This window comes from Schistocerca gregaria, chromosome 8 (assembly GCF_023897955.1).
Source record: "Schistocerca gregaria isolate iqSchGreg1 chromosome 8, iqSchGreg1.2, whole genome shotgun sequence".
NCBI classification, from domain to species: domain Eukaryota; kingdom Metazoa; phylum Arthropoda; class Insecta; order Orthoptera; family Acrididae; genus Schistocerca; species Schistocerca gregaria.
Window position 1 is genome coordinate 92,857,344 of NC_064927.1, and position 19,819 is coordinate 92,877,162.

General features: G+C 40.6%; 1 protein-coding gene across 1 annotated transcript in view; it reads left to right on the forward strand.

Moving 5' to 3' along the window:
- The first annotated feature begins 1,356 nt into the window (after positions 1–1,356).
- Positions 1,357–19,819, forward strand: part of LOC126284116 (NADH dehydrogenase [ubiquinone] 1 alpha subcomplex assembly factor 3) — a 28,052-nt gene continuing 9,589 nt past the window's right edge. Inside the window, exons 1-3 of the mRNA XM_049982793.1 lie at positions 1,357–1,563; positions 1,693–1,810; positions 10,125–10,269. Coding sequence (XP_049838750.1) covers positions 1,493–1,563; positions 1,693–1,810; positions 10,125–10,269 — 334 coding nt within the window. The 5' untranslated portion in view covers positions 1,357–1,492. The remainder of the gene's footprint in view (positions 1,564–1,692; positions 1,811–10,124; positions 10,270–19,819) is intronic.

A 19,819-nucleotide genomic window follows, 5' to 3' on the forward strand; every position in this document is an offset into this window, starting at 1 on the left:
GGCGCTGAGGTAGGATATAGGATCTTGTTTACAAGTGCGTACCGGTACTTAGTTTTGCAAACAAGCACCCTGTTGACGAGAGAACATACCTCAAACGAACACCCCATTGGTGAGGAGATACACCTCACACACTGCAGCTCGTGGTCGTGTGGTAGCGTTCTCGCTTCCCACGCCCGGGTTCCCAGGAGGGGGGGGGGGGGGGGGGGGGTTCAGGAATTTTCTCTGCCTCGTGATGACTGGGTGTTGTGTGCTGTCCTTAGGTTAGTTAGGTTTAAGTAGTTCTAAGTTCTAGGGGACTGATGACCATAGATGGTAAGTCCCATAGAGCTCAGAGCCATTTGAACCATACGCCTCACACAAGCTTTTTCCACAATTACTGGTCACCTCTGGTTTTCTTTTTTTGATCTAATATATTTTGTTCAAGATAATAACCATTTGGAACTTAATTGTTATTTGTGGATCACAGCGCCATTCATCGCGTAACGACAAAAGTGATATGTACAGAAGCTACGCAACTTTTCCCCGCAAATCCGAATTGACGGTAAAAACAGGATGTTTCCATTAAGATTCCAAAGTTGCTCCCACCCCAGGGTGGGGTTGGGGGGTCAACTAGGTATGGCCGAATAGCACTTCTAAAAATATTCAGCACGTATTTTTCCAGTTTTTAATCCGATGCGTAGTTTATGAGAGATTTCGTTGTCTCAATCTAAAAAAACTCGCCCTGTATGTATATATTATTTACGTAATGTATCTGATATGTCCAATACTGTTGCACTGAATGGTTTATGGACGAATAAATAAATGAATTATTGACTTAGAACAGACGCACGTCATGAAGGTTACCAGTACGGCGATGTCATGAACGTTAGCCGATCAGGGAACACAATTCCTTGGCAGCCTCGGGATGGAATATCGCGAGGGTCGCAGACATGAACATAGCTCTCAATTCATGTTGTGAAAATCCTCAAGTTTCTTTAGTGAAAAACATACAACAACTGTTTGCAGCTTATACTTCTGTCCAATTACACTGCATTGAAATTCTATAGATGATGAAATACAACTTCGCTAGGATACCAAAAAGCCGGACATTATCTGAAAAACAAAAATGCCAGCTGGACATTAAAAATAGCTTCGAAAAGCCAGACGGTTGAAATCGGCCTCCTACGAATCGCTCCCGTAGGTTATGCAAAGACAAGATTCGAATAATTACAACAAGCACGGAAGCATTTAAGGGTTACTCTTCCTCATTCCATACGTAAATGGAACGTGCGGAAACGCTGGAAGTAACCTCTGGCATTCACTTTACATGTTGCAGAATAGATGTTTACCAACGAGATAATCGACATATCGCAACCGCGGAACGTGTAGTCCAAACGAACCAAATATTTCATCACGAAAGATATTTCATTGCTTCTGGCGGGTTGCTGAAACCAGTTGTCGCAGCTAAATTATTTGTGTTGTTGTTTTTGTGTGGATTTTTGCCGTGTTATTTATGTTTAGTTTAGCTCCAAACCTCTCGTGGAGGTTTGCAGTGCTCAGTAGGAGGCATGTCACTGTACTGGGGTATGCTTTCATTATTACGCGAAATGTAGCGTATAAATCACTGAGTTTGCCGGTTATTGGGTTATGGATATAAAACTGTACGAGCAATTATTTCAGTTTTCGTGAACAGGACTTACTTTCTGTTGTTAGGAGAAACTACTTCCGGACTCCTCCTTCGTTGCACAGCTATGATCCAGATGGCAAGACAACTGTGCAAATTCTCAATAGAGAATTTGACCTAGGCTTAATGATTAATTCTTACAGCCAGGTAAATGCTTACTAACTTTGCACTCAAGATTCGAGAGACCAGAGACTGAATATACAGTTATACACGATGCAGTCAATGCTGAATGCTCGTAACATTTGAAAAATGTGTTACATGAACCCAACCGAGAGTAGGCGTAATACTTCTCTCAAAGAACTATGAGCGGATTCCGTATTAAATTCCAGCCGTGTTTGGGCTCCTATGGAGGGGGCACCCTTAGGAATACAGAAATGTATTTTAATAAGTTGTCATCTTGTTGACTGTTGTCGTTCTGGTCCTCAGCCCCAAGACTTGTTTCATGCTGCTCTCCATGCAGGTCAATCTTCTGCAAGCCTCATAATCTCTGCATAACCGTACAGCCTCCAACCATCTGAATGTGCTCAGTGTAATAAATCTGTGGCCTCCTCCTATAAATTTTACCTCCCCCACTTACATACATCACGACATTCACAATTCCTTGATGTCTCAGGACTTGGCCTATCAGTCGATGCTTCCCTACTACCTGGAATTCAGGCAAAGTTAAATATAGTATCATTTCACCACAGCTCATATTCCCAATTGTAAATGTCAAATGAAAAGTGGGAACAGTTTAACCACACAATTTAACGCTTCGAGCATTTTAAACAGGACATCTGGGACTGTCAATTTAAATTTACAATTTCAGTTTGACATATTTGAAAGAATGGAAAAGCTTCTGCTGCTGGGCAATGGTGTTAAGAGCACTGGTAATTTATTCATGCAAATGTACTCCAGCGTACCCTACACTATAGTAATCACTGCCTTGCTGGTATGAAATGTGAGAAAAAAACTAGGTCATTAGCATGTGTTAACTCTTTGAGTAGTGGTACATGCAACATTTTAAGTGAGTTAGAGTGCAGTATTACCTCCACATCTCCCTCCCCTTGAAATCTTGGTTGTTGTGACACTGATCTGTATCACAGCCCAACTTCTAGTTAGGTTGAAAAATGATCTTTGATTGTGAGCTGGTGAAGCCAATGAATGCCAAACAGACTAACATGTTGCGTAGTCTAATATTTATATTCATGCAATATTTTTAAATGCACTTTGCCACGAATTTTCATCTTAAAAACTAAAATTGCATTTAAATTCTGAAAACATGCAATAGATAATGAATAAGTCTCTAATGAGTATTATGTGTGTAATCACATGTAAACTATAAAAAATGTTGCGAGGCTGGGTGGGATGTTGTCCACTGCGCAACAATACCAACTACTGTGGCTGCGGGACATTGCTTTTCTCATAGTTCATCGATAAAGTCTCAGACCATGTTTATTTTTTTATTTAATCATCCTGGAAATCTAGTGTTGTAATGCATACAGTAACTTTGACAAGTTCTTAAGAAATAAAAAATGTCTTGCCGTAAATGGCAATTATGTTTCATGTAGAAATAATAATACAATTACTTAGAACACTTTACAAGTATTGCAGCAACAAATGACAATTTTGTTTTTGTAGATAACTTACTTTCTCACAGAGTGGAAGCAGTGATCAACCAACTATCTTTTACTGGTGACCTTAATTTATCTGTAAATGCCTATTATTATTTTTATGAAACTTGGTAATCCATAATGCAGTTTGTTGTTTGGGTGGAGTATGTCTTTCTTGGAATAGTGGCATATTTGTCTACTGTGTATATGACATTTACTTGTTGTTGCACAGATTCAGTATTGGCGATACACTGATCACTACTATTCATTTTTTTTCTTTTATAGTACTTAATATTTGATTAGGTACATTCAGAGCATCATAGAATTTTGTTTTCTTTAAATAGTTCTCTGCATGACGTTTCCTGAACTACTTCGAGTGCTGAAACTTCCTGACAGATTAAGACTGTGTGCTGGACTGAGCCTCGAAATTGGGCCCTTTGCCTGTCATGGGCACGTGCCCTACCAACTAATCTACCCAAGCACGACTCAACCTGTCCCTGCAGCTTCAATTCCGCCAGTACTTCATCTCATACCTTCCAGGCTTCACAGAAGCTCTTCTGTGAACCTTGCAGAACTAGCACTTCTGGAACAAAGGATATTACAGAGACACGGCTTAGACACAGCCTGGTGGATATTTCCAGAATGAAATTTTCACTCTGCAATGCTAGTGCTAATCTAATGATCTTTTTCTGAAGTTGTTGTTGTCGTCGTGGCTGTCAGCTCAAAGACTGGTTTGATGCAGCTCTCCACACTATTCTATTTTCTACAAGCCTCCTTATATCTACACAGCTGCTGCAACCTCCAGCCAACTGAACCGGCTTACTGTACTCTAGTTGTGGTCTCTCTCTACAAACCCCCCCCCCCCCCCCCCCACACACACACACACACACACGCACAACCTCGTCTGTTACCATAGTCACAATTCCTTTATGCATAAGGATGTGTGTCATCATTTAATGTAGTAAACGTGTGCCTCAAATTTCTGTTTTAGCCTAATTCCAGTCAGTATCCCAGGATTTTTATCCATCACTTATTACTTCTTCCACCAGTGGCAGTGTTTGTTGATATGAAAAATGCTGAGTTGCACCATGGTTTGGTATCCACATTAGACTGTACGTCACTGCTATAACTGGCTAGTTGAATCAGTTCAAAGAATGGAGGAAGGCAACAGCATACTATCTCCAACAGGACCATGCCTAGTGAAGCTCTGTGGTGTTCAAAAGAATTTGTATTGACGACTGCTTTATTTTCATCCTCTCCTCTGATCTGCAGCGTTCTTCTGTAGCAACATACTCTTGTCTGAACTGTTTATAATCCACATTTCACTTCCTTTCAGTGCTACACTCCACACACATACCCCCAGAAAAGACTGCTTTACACTTAAATCTACAATTGGTGTTAACAGATCTCTAAATCTACAGATATTAAAACCATAAGATTCGCTTTCATTATCCTATCTGTTAAGATAAGATGCAGGATCAGTATTGCTTTCACATATTTATACATTTGTATGAAGCCCAAACTGATGTTCTCCAAGGTTGGCTGCTACCAGTTTTTCTATTCTGTAAGTTTGTTTCAGTATGTTACAGGCATGATTTATTAAACTGAGAGTTCTGTAATATTTAAACCTGTCTGCAAATTCTGCCTTCTTCAAAACTGGAATTATTACATTCTTCTTTAAGTCTGAGTGTGTTTCACATGTCTCATATATATACAGCAAATCAGGTGGAACATTTTTATCATCACTGGGTATCCCAACAATCTCAATAATTCTGAGGAAATAGTGTTTATTCCAGGAGCTTTGTTTTGACTTGGGCCTCCCAGTGACCTGTCAAATTCTTTTCACAGTATCATATCTCCCAATTCATCTTCAACTAGGCCTACTATCTCTTCCCTTTCTACAATATTGACTTAAAGTTCATTTCCCTTATTTATCCTAACTGTACATTCCCTCCACCTTTCAGCTTTCCCTTCTTTGGTTAGTATGGTGTTGCTACCCAAGCTCTTAATATTCAGACAGGTGTGTCCTTTCTGTTCAAATTTCATTAACTTTTCTAGTGTAGTAGTAGTAGTAGTAGTAGTTTTATTCATCCGTAGATCTCTTTTTACAAGGATATAGGACATGTCAAAGTATTTACAAGCTTAGATCAATTTACAATAAGCTAATTCGTATACACATATATTTACAGACTTCTAGTTAGAGACAATCATTAGATTTTACTCCTGGTATACAATAATTTATTTACAAATAACTCATTAAATAATGTAATGCCACACTATTCACTCATATTTCACTATCAGTCACTGCACACACTATACACACATTGTTTCATAACACTTCACTCACTACACACACACACACACACACACACACACACACACACACACACACACACACACACAGAGGTGATCCTTGGGCCATTTTCTGTACTGCAAGTTCCCATTTGCTATCCTGAAAAACTGAGTCAGCATCCCTTCATAATGAGTGAGATGTTGAGCTCAGAAAGAGGAAGAGGTGTTAGTATTGTGCTATGCATAGCTTGAGGGGAGAGTGTCTCTAGAAAGGAAAAAAGAAGAAAAATAATAAAGTGAAGGTGTTATGTGGAATATTGGATGTTTTATAATCATCATTATTATTATTATTTGTTTGTATAACATTTTTTTATCAAACCCCTACTCTGCTTTATCTAAGTAATCCTTCAATGTATAAAATGTATTGCATAACAGGTACTTTTTAGCTGCCTTCTTAAATAAGTGTATTTTTGAAATTTCTTTAATCTCTTTTGGGCGGCATATATCTTTTCCCTAGTCATGCATGCTTCTACAGCCCTGTCTAGCATTTCCTGCTTTGCTGTTTTGTAATTTTCAAACTCATTTTATTTCTTTATTCCCCTTTTGCCTGTGTTTTTATGTTGTATCCTGTCATCAGTTACATCCACTATCTCTTGTGTTAGTCAAGAACATATGCTTTTATCTTTTTTAATCTGCAGGTATTTTCTTATACCAGGGGTGGTCCAGCTGTTTCTACTGCTTATTTTTAAATTGCTGGTGTGAAGTAGAAACGTTATTTCAAAATATTGTTTAAATGTGTCTATGAATATATTAAATATACCAGATATACTTCCTGGACTATAAATTTGCACCAGTGACTCTCGATTTAAGTGCACCTAAATGCTTCATGTTACTAATTACTATAAGATCTAATTTTGTACATTGTTTATTATTCTGCAAGTTATTCATTTCCAAGTGCAAAATTTATGATCTGGCCATAGTGGCTTGTTATTCCTGTTCTAAATATTTTTAATTTATGTTGCTTCTGGTTGTCATTGAATATTATTTGATTGACAGTGGGCTGTGTACAGGAAGTTTCTCATGTAGGGGAATATATTGTAATTTCTAGGTAACATGAAAGTAACTAGATTTGTTATTTCAGTTCTTGTATTATCTGATTTGCAAAGTTTATACTGAAATCAGCAAAAACTGACTAAAGTTTGCATATTTTTTGCAGTTATTGTATTTTCTAGGTCTTGGAGATTTTTTTTATATCTTCATCAGATCTGTGTAGGTATACTACAGTTATTGTGAATGCTGATGTTTTCAAATCTTTTTTCTGTAGTTAGTAGCTTAAGTTGCTTATAGACTTGGATCCTATTCCTATCTTAACAAAGATGCAGTTTCCACCACAACAAAAGTGCTTTCAGCAATGTAGTCTGCCAATTCATTGTTGCGTGTATCTACTATTACTGTATCTCTGTCAACCAGTGTTAATTAGGCACATGACAGAAGCAGCACTGATTAATTCATATGAACATATTAATAAAATCAAACAATGGAAAATTCAGGATGGAATGTGACAATATTGAGAAGGAAAGCTGCTGCTCTCCATATAGCAGAGATACTGAGTCGCAGATAGGCACAACAAAAAGACTTCCATAATTAAAGCTTTCGGCCATTGGCCTTCCTCAACAATAGACACACATGCAAACGCAACTCACTCAATGACTGCAGTCTCAGGCAACTGAACTACACTGCCAATTGATAATGTCGTGGGTGTGGAGAATGAAGGTTTGCAAGGCAACAAGAGAAACACATGAAAGAAGAGAAAGAAGGATGAACATTGAGTATAGTGATGCAAAAGAAAATAGTAATGAAGGAAAACAGCACTGGGCTGGGATCAAAGAAAAGCTGTCAGGCAGATACCAAACAGTGGAAAATCTAGGATGGAATGTAACAAAATTATGAGAAGGAAAGTTGCTACTCACCATATAGCAGAGATGGCAGTGTGGTTTCAGTTGCCTGAGACTGCAGTCCTGTGTGTGTGTGTGTGTGTGTGTGTGTGTGTGTGTGTGTGTGTGTGTGTGTGTGTGTGTGTTTAATTGTTAAAGTCTTTTTGTTGCACCTATCTGCGACTCAGCATCTCCTTTATATGATGAGTAGCAACTTTCCCTCTGAACATATTAATAAATAAGGGAAAGGCAATCACACACCTATAGTGGGCTTATGTGTGGCACATAGACAAACGTAATAGGTAGCAAAATTCTTCAGTGTTCAAGCTCTGGCTTTTTTTATTCAAGTACAGACGCCTAGCCCCACACTCCTGCAGCTATGGTGAGACTAATTACTGATTGTAGATTATTGAGAGCGGTTGCCTGAGCTGATGGAAACAAGGAGGATGCAGGAAGCAAGGAGGAGGTAGTGAAATAAAGTGAGGCAGGTCTTTTGATGCACGACTTAGTGGCTTGACAACAAGTTGCGTGGAGATTAGGTGGTAGACCATACAAGAGGGAGATAGGGAAGTGGGGAAGGAAAGAAGAGGGAGACAGAAAGACAGAGGGATCACAAAGGGAGCAGAGAGAGATTGCCCGTGTGGGCAGGGACAAGGAGATGAAGAGCAGTGCAAGAAGGCAGTATATTATCTGGACAGGGAAGGAATGGTTTGTGCAGTTACAGATGAGAGAAGGAAGAAGATACATTGAGCTAGTGTGAAACAGGTTAGCAGAGGTTTAGGCCAGAGGAATTGTGAGAGTGCAAGATGTGCTATGTAGACAATTCCCATCAGCATGGTTCACAGAAACTTGGGCTGGCAGGGTGTATCCAAATGGTTCGCATAGTGAAGCAGCTGTTGAGCTCATTTGTGTCATGGTGTGCATTATGACTGGCAACTGGATGGTCAATTTTGCAGTTCCCCACCAGGCACTCATGTGAGAAGACAGTTGGTTACAAGTCAGGCTCATGTAGAATGCTGTACAAGAAGGCTGTATGTGACAGGTCTTGCATCCCCGTCAACCATGAGGGAATGACCCATGGGGTTGCAGAATTGACAGAGGGATTGGAATAGAGATGAACAGGGATATTCTGTAGGTTGAACACTACTTTGGGTGACATGAGTAGGATTTTGGATATGTACACCTCATCTCAGAGCTCGACGAAAGGCAGTTGAAGCCCTGAGGAAGTTGTTGACATTTCTGAGGCCAGGGTGATACTGGATGATAAGAGGAGTGCTGATCAGTGGCTGATTAACTGATGTACTAGCATCAGAGGAGGAGATGACAAGGGAGTACTTTCTATGGATGAGGCGGATAGGATTGTTGTCTGTCAGTAACTGCTTTGGCAAGGTTGTCAGTATGTTTTAACAACTCCTGCTTTCCACTGCAGATGTGGAATCCATGGGTGGCAGTGCTGTAAGAAAGAGAGTTTTTGATGTGGAATACGTGACTGCTGTCGAGCTGGAGGTACTCTTAATAGTGATGTGGAACAATCAGAGAGGTGGAGATTGATATCCAAGAAGGTCTGCTGTTGAGTTAAGAAGGTCAAGGTGAAGAGAATGTGAGAGTAGATGATGAGGTTATGGAAGAAAGAACATAGGTTGTTGCAATGCCTGGACTCACAGCTAAGACAACATTTTCTCTTTCCTTTTTTATCAGTTGTATCATGCCAAAAGTGTTAGGAACATTTAGGAAGTTAGTACAAATTTAACCTACAACACCTGTATTGTTGGTTAAATTACGTTAGTTTTGGAGTTTGAACTTTCCAAGACCTCGGTTAATGTGTTGAAAGTGTCCACTTTTTCGCAAGGTTAGTGGCACACTCATAGAATGACTATCTATTTAGGGATGTGTAGCTTTGTTAGTTTGACAGGTGCCAATTCAAATTATCTTCATGAAACGTTATAAGGTCTTCTGTAGCTTTAAAATGTGTGCCACCTCTTATATAAATACATGATTCCCAACCCCTTATAGTAGGTATGCAGTGCTAACTTGCACAGTCATATGATGAAAGGACTACCAGCATATGCCATAGTTCAATATTTACATGCCAATGGACTTTAATGCATACTGCTGTGCTGTTCAAAGACTGTGATTCAACTTGAAGCTAGTGTCTGTTTTGAAGAACAATAGATGAATACCGTTCATTGTAATGCACATGTAGTGTTTTAATATCCTTGAGACATTTTAATTCATAGGTTAATGAAACTTGGAAAGGTGATGAAATATGTGTAACATTGGCTGTGTGGTTATTAAATATAATGTGTAAGTGATATGAATCGTGATTAGGGTGTATTATGTTGAAAATATGTATGACTTACTAAGTGTTTAGGCAGTAATATGGTTTTGTAGCTGCTGATTCTGATGAATTTTCCTGTTTCACAGAATTTAATTTTTGATATTTATCAGTGTTCAGGCAGGAAATCAATTTTACATCATTATCATATCATCACACGAGTCACTAATACAGTTTCCACGTAGTGGTGGTAGAATCGCTGCAAATATTTTATGGAACTTTGGCTTTTGTGAAATATTTTGCAGTTTGCACATATCTCTCTTCCTCCATTTCAAGATGAATAATTATATTTAAAAAATATGTTTCAGATGGGATTTAGACTCAATAATGGATTGTTCATAGTGGGACCTATGGCAATCTTTCCAAAATCTGTTCTCAGCTGGAATGTGTCTGGCCCAGATGAAATAAATGAAGATTCCCTTTGCTTGTTTTTCCTTCTTGAACCAAAAATAGGTGAGCTTTTGTTTTCTTATGATTTTGTTGTTGTAATGAGTAGGGACACGACAATGGTTACATCTCTTTTGGGTGAAATTAGCTTCAAAGTTTACACAAATTAACTAATTTGACCTATAGATTTAAACACACATGACTTCTTAATATTTATAAGTATTTTACATATTGTACTTGGCAATTACTTCATTGATTGCTACTTTTTTCTTTTTTTTTTTCTTTTTTCTTTTTTCTTTTTTTCTTTTTTTTAGAAAAAAACCAGAACTGATATTTTATGAGTGAAATGGTATCAAATGTGAAAGTAATGGTGCTAATATAATTTGTAAGTGAATTGTGTGTGTCATGAGAAGTGTGCAAGGTGTGAGTGTATGCGTAAGAAGATATTCAAAATTCTGTTAGTCCAGTTAATTTCACTTTTTGACGTACCAGTAGGACAAGAGGCATGGTAAAATTTTCATGTGGTTGCATTACAGCAGTCACCACAATGATGCAACTCCTCAAACACAGCAAATATCCTACTTATGATGTTATAGTGCTACCAGAAAATGAACTTGAGTATGGGACTTACTTTACAAATTTTCTTGTGTATAAAGTAAATTGGGAAAAAATTGTAACTGGCATCAGGAAATTTTAAGGAAATGAAGCCACCTTGTTTTTTACACTATGTGTTCCGTACGCTATTTGCAGATCTAGAGTACGCATTTTATGTTTTCTGTAACAGTGCATCAGAACTTCACAGAGCTTAATGGCAAATTTGACGAACTGCATTGCACTGTATGACTTGTATGAGATAAAAGTTGTGAAAAGGTTCATTCTAGTAGGAAACATGGACTATTTACGTTCTATGCAACTCGTTTCTAGATTTCTCCTTTTGTGGATGCTGATGTAAAAAAGCCCGGGGCTCTGACATGTTTCTGAAAAAAAATGTGGTATTCTTTGCACAAGAAATGCATTTTAATTGTATACTTATCCCTCAGATAATGCCTCCTTCAAAATTCGAGAATGACCACAAACAACAGTGAACAGAAGAACTGTGTTGCTGTTCACTTCACAACTTGAGGGCTACAAATAGTGTGATATTCATGTTGTGTTTAAGAAACACACATTCTGCACATAAGAGTGTATGTACTAGATCACAGGGCTGTTTCCCCCGTTATTTGTAATATACACCCTAACCTCCAGTCTGACTAATATTTCTTGCACAAAGTCCTCTTGTGTGCTAAATCTTTATTCAAGAATCCACCAATATATGCCACAGGCATGATTTCCAAGCTATTCGAGTAGAACATTTGCCTTTGCCAAAACTTTGACAGTACTTTTTCTGAAACTATCTTTGTCTTGTTTTCTTCTTTTAGCATTGTTGTGCTTTCAACAACTGATATTTGTTTGTGTTGAGAAGTAGCAACAGTTTTCATAGGTGTTTTACCCATACTAGACAACACTGTAAATAAAATGAACTAAACTGTGCACAAGATACCAGGTCCAAATAATGTGATTTTTTTCTCTAGCCACAATTTGTCCTTTTTAGCGACATGTTGACATCAAATACAAAATGCCATTTGCAACACAAAGATTCTCGGATACATTGCTATCAAAAATTTGGCATTAATAGTAACATCAAAAAGCTGTATAAAAGTAAAGAATACTATTGTATAACAATAATGGAAATTCCTGGATGACAAAGTATGAAAAATAGGGGAGAGGCAACCACTTACCTATAGAAGACTGGTGCGTCGTGCACAGAAATATTTCACAGAAAACAGTTAACATTGGGTTTTGAGCTCTTGCTCTTTTCCTAGTAAGAGTACGCTCCCGCAGACACCCAAATGTGAATGTCCACATTTGTAATGTTGTATATGTTTGGGTGTCTGTGTGGTTGGGTGTGAGAATGTGTGTTTCTAGCTAGAAAAGAAGCAAGAGCTCGAAGGCTAGTGTTAATGTGTGCCACATACCAGTCCGCTTTAGGTAAATGATTGCCTTTCCCTTACTTTATGTAAATATTGCATATACTAGCTTTGGCACTTATTGTTGCTGTAACACTACAGCTCTGAGGATGCTAGGTGTGTTATTAAATATTTTTACTTCTTATATCATCTGTTTTAATGATGATAATCAGTGTTTGAAAATATAATGTAGTATGTATAGATAAAAAAATCTACTCACCAAGTGGTGGTAGGAAAGAACACATATAAAAGAGATGGGAACACCCAAGTTTTTGGAGCCAGTAGCTGCTCATCCTGCAAAAGGACTGAAGGGAAAGGAAGAGGGATGAAGAAGAAGGACTGATATGGTTCAGGAAATGGTGAGAGTTCAGAAGTCACTGACAATCCTGGATCAGGGGAGACTTACTGGACAGAATGAGAGGGAAAGGTTGATTGTTGGTGCCTGTGCCAGATGAGATTTGAATACCTGAGAACTTAAAGGAGGGAGAGAGGCTAATAACTAAGCCATAGATTACTGAAACAACATGGTGCAAGAGCCAATATGATTGAAAGCTAATTGTATTACACATGGAAGACAGGTGAGAGGGTGGGAAAAAATAGGCAGAAGGTTTAGAAAAATAACGGGAGTAGAGAAGAGTTATAATTACTGAAAAGAAATGTTGATATCACAGAAATTAACGTAAATTTGGGGGAGATGGGTGATGAGAACCAAGCACATGTTGTAACGCCACTTCCCACCTGTAGAGTTCTAAGAAATTGGTGTCCAGAGAGAGTCCAAACACCAACAGGATATTGTGTGTTACCCATATATATCCTCATCCTAACTAAGTGGATGGTAGTCATACCAATGCAGAAGGTCAAACAGTGTTTGTATAACAACTATTACATAACATGTTGATGTTGTTTCACAGGCTGTTCCTCATTTGGTAGTATACATTTTGTGTGTTATAGGGCTAGTACAAATGGTAGCAAGAGGGTGTATCAGGAAAATCTTACAACAGGGACAGTTGCAGGGGTGGGAACCATAGAGTAGGTAAATGGGTGCAGAAGGAACATAGGATTTGAGCAGGATATTGCTGAGATTGGTGGCAGGAGAGGAGGGGGACAAAAAGCTATTCTAGCTGTGGTGGGCAGAATGTCGGACAGAAGGGATCTCATTTCAGCATATGATTTTAGGAAGTCATAGTCTTGTCAAAGCAGCTGATTACTACATTCATTACTAGCACTGTGTACAGGAGGTGTAATACTAGTTTTTTGTTGAGAGGTCAGCAGTACTAGGATTGGATATGATAGTCCAAAAAATCTGCTTTTGAACTAGGCCAGTGGAATAATATGTGCACTGAAGGCTGAGGTGAGAACAACGATGTACTGCTGTAAAGACTTTACATCAGTCAAATAAGTTTTCCTCTAATCTCAAGGCTGTATGTAAGGGAATCTTTGACATGAAAAGGATGACAGCTGTCAAACTGTTACTACTGTTGTTTGTGTGTAGCTTTAGTGTGAACAGAAGTGTGCAGCAACATCAAGGAAAGTGAGAGAGACTTGAAATAGGGCAATGTGAAATTTAATTGGGAGACTATATTTTGAGATTTCAAAGACTTCACCTGGTCAGCCTCACCATGACTCCATATGGCAAAGCTGACATCACTGTATCTAAAACCAAACCAGAGGCTGATGGCTTGCAGATTCCAGGGAAACCCTCTCCGGACAGCCTATTAAAAGGTTGGCATAAGAAGGATCCATCTTGGTTCCCACGGCTATACCCCTGATCTGTTTGTAAGTCTGCTGCTCAAAGGTGAAGTAATTGTTCACAAGTATGAAGTTGACTAAGGCAAGTAGGAAAGGTGTCGTAGGTTTGGAATCAGAGGGGTGCTGGATAAAGCAGTGTTCAGCAGTAGACAGATCATGCAAATGGGGAAATGTTGGTATAAGGGGAGACGGCATCAATGGCAACTAGTGTGGTGAGAGTGGGAAAGGCACAAATTTCAGGTGATTTAGGAAATGGTTGGTGTCTTTAACATAGGATGGGAGTCTTTGTACTGTAAGTTGCAGGTGTTGATCAACTAAGATAGGGATATATCAGTGGGTGCTTTGAAGTCACCAAGTATGGGATGGCCAGGGGGATTCAGTGTGTGGATCTTAGGAAGAAGGTAAAAGGTGAGTGTGTGTTTTGGGTGGGATAAGAAGTTCTATGGATTGACGTGCTAATCCTCTTAAGGAGCCTGTGGTTTTAATGAGGAACTGCAGGTCAGTTTGTACCACAGGGATGGGATCGTGATGGCATGGTAGATCCCTTGTCCGCTTGGAGAATAATGATGGAATCATCAGTTTTTTAGGGACTGAAGCACATGGAAATCTACAGAGAACAGGTTAGGATAATGATGTAGGTACCTGAGAAAGGGTTGGCGAACAGTTGGAGATTTTATGAATTCTTGGAAATCCTTTAAAAGGGGTGATTTTGAGGTAGCAGTGGGGGATCAAGTTGGATTCTTGGTCAAAGCCATTCAAGCCAAGGCTCAATAACAGGTTTGCTTTGCAAAGGTTCTGAGATTGGATTGCAAAGTGATACTTTTTGTATTGAGGACAGCAGGTCCTTAATCAAAGCAGCATGATTAACGGACAATTTAGGGCTAAAAGTGAGACCCTTGGATAATTTTGGGGGAGGGAGTGGCTTAGGTTAGAGGTTGAGAACACTATACAGTTGGGTCTATTTGTGCTCCTGATTTTCCATTGCTCTGGGTAGCAGTGGTGAAGGTGGGGGATGTTAAGAAGGTTGGACACGGTGTGTAGGACAGGAGTGGTGGCTGATAGTGTGGAATTTAGAGGGCCTTCGGCCTCTGGTTTGGTCTTAGTTCACTGATGATATATTTGCCATAAGGACTCATGGTGAGGCAGACTTGCTGAAGCTTTTGGAATCTTTAAATACACTCTTACAATTAAATTTCACATAATCCTATTCTGAATCTCAAGCTGTTGACATCATCCTGACCGAAGGTCAGCTATACATTTCTGTCCACATTAAAACTACAAACAAACAACTGTACTGTTATTGTAACAGTTACCATCCTTTTTGTGTCAAACAATGCCTCCCTACAACCTTCGGATTAGAGGCAAACATATTTACTCAGAAGCAAACTCTTTACAGCAATACGTCACGATTCTCACTTTAGCGTTCATTGAACATATTATTCCACAGGCTAGTTCAATAGCAGATTTTTCAGGCCATTATGTCCAATCCTAATACTGCTGATCCCTCCAAACAAAACTTAAAGAGTACATCTCATGTTACCTAGTATTGTGCTGGCCTTGAAAGTATTAGCTACTTTGACAAGGCTATGACTTTCTAAAATCATGCCCTGGTATGAGGTCCAATGTGTCTGATATTTTGCCCGCTAAACCTAGAATAGCAAACCTCCCCCCCCCCCCCCCCCTCCACCAAATCTCCAAACTATCCTGCTCAGACCGTATACTCCTGCACCCATTCCCCTACCCTATGGTTCCTACTCCTGCAATTGTTCCACTGTGAGACTTGCCCAATACATCCTCCTACTACCATCTCTACCAGCCATGTAACTCGCAAAACGTGTAGTACCAAATGAAGAGCCCACTATGAAATAGCCAGTTGTGTACTAGCCACCGCGTAAACACTGTTTGGCCTTCTACATTGGTATGATTACCACCAAGGTATCATTTAGGATGAATGCGCATGGAGGGTGCATACTGGTAACACACTACATCTTGATTCAGTGCACTTTACAACCCTCCTTCCCTCCCCATAGGGCTTACCACTCTTTGGTGAGTTTGCATTTGGCTACCACGGTACCCCAGATGTAAGCAGCTCTCCCCATTCCATGCTGCATATCTATCCTCTATCTATTCCTTCTCCCCTCCCTTGGGGAACATATGTGGGATATTTTTGGGAATGTGTTCTGAAGCTTTAATCGCCTGACATCAGAACAATCACTCATCTGTTTTTTTCATTCTCCATCTTATACCATTCCTCCGCTTCAGAATTTGGGTTTCCTCTTTATTTCTTCTTCCTCCTTGTGCACTCGTGAAGGCCAGTGGGGGTCGACAGGTAGGGTTCGCACGTACCCCTGGTACAGGCCAGGCCCAGGGAGGGGTGATAGCATGAGCTGTGACCTTCCCAAACTGCCAGTAGGTCCCTCTGTTAGGAGTTTGGGAGGTGTGACCAGAAGTGTGAACAATCACCTGAGGTGGGTGAGCCCCCTCTGAGGAGACCCTGAATTGGCAGGAGTTCTCCATCGGAGATACTGGCAGCTATGGGGAATTTTTTCACAGTGAGCCAATCACCATCTCAATCTGCATCCACTAAACATAAATGGAATGAGGCTAAAGACTCAAAGACTCTCCCAGCTGCTCCTCGGTATCTCAGCGTATCGCACCTCAGACTATCACATACTAAAAAAGATCAGACCTTTGCTACAGTCAAACTGCTTATTATTCAGAAAGGTGTTCATGCAATTGCAGGCACTGTGAAATCCTGTTCTTGTTTATGTAATGGAACTTTGCTTATGGAGGAAAATTGTGATTTTCATGCTCAGCAGCTGCACACATCTTCACTCCTAGACAGCTATCCTGTTTGTGTCGAGGCCCATCAAACGCTGAATTCTTCATGTAGTGTTATTTACACTCGGCTGCTTGATGATCTGAATGAGAGAGAAAACCAAGCCGTGATTGCAGTTCATCGGGTAATGAAAATGTTTGATGCAACGTTAGTGCCGACATGCACTCTTTTTGTCATGTTTGATCAAGTAGTGCTTCCATTGAAGATCAAAGCAGGCTATGAAGTCATCACAGTCTGACTGTACATTCCAAACCTAATGTGTTGCTACCAGTGTCAACGTTAGAAACACACTCCCTCGCCCTATGAAAATGTGGCCAAATGTGTTACTCCTGGTAGGAATACTCGCGAGGGCAATTGCCTGCCTTCTCCCCACTGTGTCAGTTGTAATGTTGACTATGCCACCTCATCCCAAGAATGTCCTGTGTATCTCATTGAGAGGACATTCCAGGGGATTCGGGTGAAGGAAAAAGTACCTTACCTTGACCCTTGCAAGTTGTTGGCTAGTTGAAAGCTTTCCCATTGTATTATCTGGCTCTTATAATACCATTCTTGCTACATCTCGCTCCACGTAGCATATGGCCGTGCACACTTGTGACCTCCAATTCAGCACTGCAGTTCTAAAATTACTTAGTATCATGCTAGCATCCCTGTCTCCTCCTCCAGCTGCACAACAAGCAACCAGATCTTCGCCCCTGGCAACGAAATCACCTGCTACACAGCCTGCAGGCCATAAATGACAAAAGGAATGCCCCCATGAAGACTTCTTACGTCCCTCCAGCCAACACACATCTGAGTCTATATCTGCCAACCCCAAAGACCCTAACAAATTAAACAAAAGCAAATGGTCTTCCCCTTCTCCATGTTGAGATCGTCTTCAACAGTGTCGCCGTGTGATACCCTCACCCAGCTAGACTCCCATTTCATTGGTGCACACCCCCTATCGTTTTTCTGCACTGGAATGCACAGGCAAACCCAGGGAGAATACTGATGCCTCTGTAGATCTCGTGTAATGGGATCTCCAGCATCTGCATCCTGTGGCAGAGAGTTTTCGAAGGCTGGCATTCGGCAGCCACCAGAGGTGACTACCATTCATTTGTTCCCTCCTCTCCATTCCCCATTATGTCTCTTCTCCAATGGAACGTTCGTGGCATTGGATCCAACAAGGAGGAATTATGACTGCCCTTGGAATCACAGCATCCACATGCTTCCTGCCTCCAAGAAACAATTTTGCATTCTCACGACTGCTTTGACCTCTCACATTTCCTTTTGGTAATCTTTGATCTTCCCTTCTAGTTTGGCACTCCATGTTATGGGAGAGTGGTGCTGCTCATCTGGGATGAAGTTCATAGCCAAACTGTCTCACTGAAGACTCAGCTGCAAGCTGTTGCAGTCTGCATCATCCTTAGTTGCTTCACCTTTTCTCTTTGCAATGTCTACATCCCTCCATCATTGGGTGTCACAAGGGCAGGCTTCCTCCAGCTTACCGGTCAACTCCCTCAACCTGTTTTGTTGCTCAGTCACTTTAATGCAGACCGTCCTGGTTGGGGCTCTTCCAGAACCTGCCCTGGAAGTGCTCTCTTGCCTGACCTTTTCAATCAACTCAATCTTGTCTGTGTTAACACTGAAGCACCCATGTTCCTTTCAGACTCTCCGCAAACCAATTCACATTTGGACCTCTTGTTCTGCGCTGTCCAGCTTGCCTGTCATCTCGAGTGGTCTGTTTGTCTGACACACACTTAAGCGACCGTTTCCCATGTGTTATCCATTTTCTTACTCCTATACCACCTACGCGTAAACCCAAATGGCAGCTTTCTAAGGCGAACTGGAGGCTTTACTCCTCCCTGGCAGCCTTCAGCGAACAACATTTCCCCAGTCATGATTGATGATCAGGAAGAGTACCTTATAAAGATTATCCTTACTGCCGCAGAATGTTCCGTACCTCACACTTCTTTATCGTGCTGTGTCCTGGCACCCTGGTGGACTGTGGTGTGTTGTGATGTGATTCGCACACAGAGATGTGCTCTTTACCTTGTTACCTGTCATCCTGTGATGGCAAACTGTATTCATTACAAACAGTTGTGTGTGCAGCGTCATCACACTCTTCACAGTATTAAATAGGCTAGCCTGATTTCACTTACTCGTTCTTTTAACAGTTTCACTCTCTCTTCCATTGTGTGGGGGTAAGGGCAATCTCCATCGGTTCTCTGGGACCAAGATCCATTCCATGATTTCTGGCCTGTCCGTAGCAGATAATGTCATTGTGGACCCTCTAGCTATCTCCAACACCTTAGGCCACCATTTTGTGGAGATTTTGAGCGCCACCCACTATCACTCCCATTTTCCTCCCTCAGAAACGAACAGAGGAGGCTCAGGCAATATCCTTATCCTCTCAGAATCGTGCATGCTTCAGTGCTGCATTTACTATGAGGGAGTTAGATTGTTCTCTCAGTTTATCCTGATCTTCCGCCAGACGATGTTCACACTTGGATGTTGCAGCACCTTTATCTTGCGGGCAAGCCCTTTCTCCTTACAATCGCATTTGGGAAGATTGCATGTTTCCCAGATGCTGATACATACCTATAGCTAATGCTGGTAACGACAAACACCTTCCTTCTAGCTACTTCCCTATTTCTCTCTCCAGTTGTGTTTGCAAGGTGATGGAATGTGTGATTCATGGCCAGCTGGTATGGTGGCTCATGTCTCACAATCTGCTAACCACTGCACACTGTGGATTTCGGGTGTGCTGTTCTGCAGTTTACCATCTTGTCACTTTGTTAACTCATGTCGTGAATTGTTTTCTGTGGAAATACCAGATTGTGGTCGTGTTTTTTTATTTGGAAAAAGCCTATGACACCTGCTGGAGGACTCCTACCCTCTGTACTCTAAGCCATGGGGCTTCTGAGGCCATCTGCCCCATTTCCTACAGGAATTTTTAAAAGCCCAAGTTTTCAAGGTACATTTGTGTTTGGCCTTGTTGGACACCTTTTTGCATGAGATTGGGATGCTCAAGGCTCTGTCATGA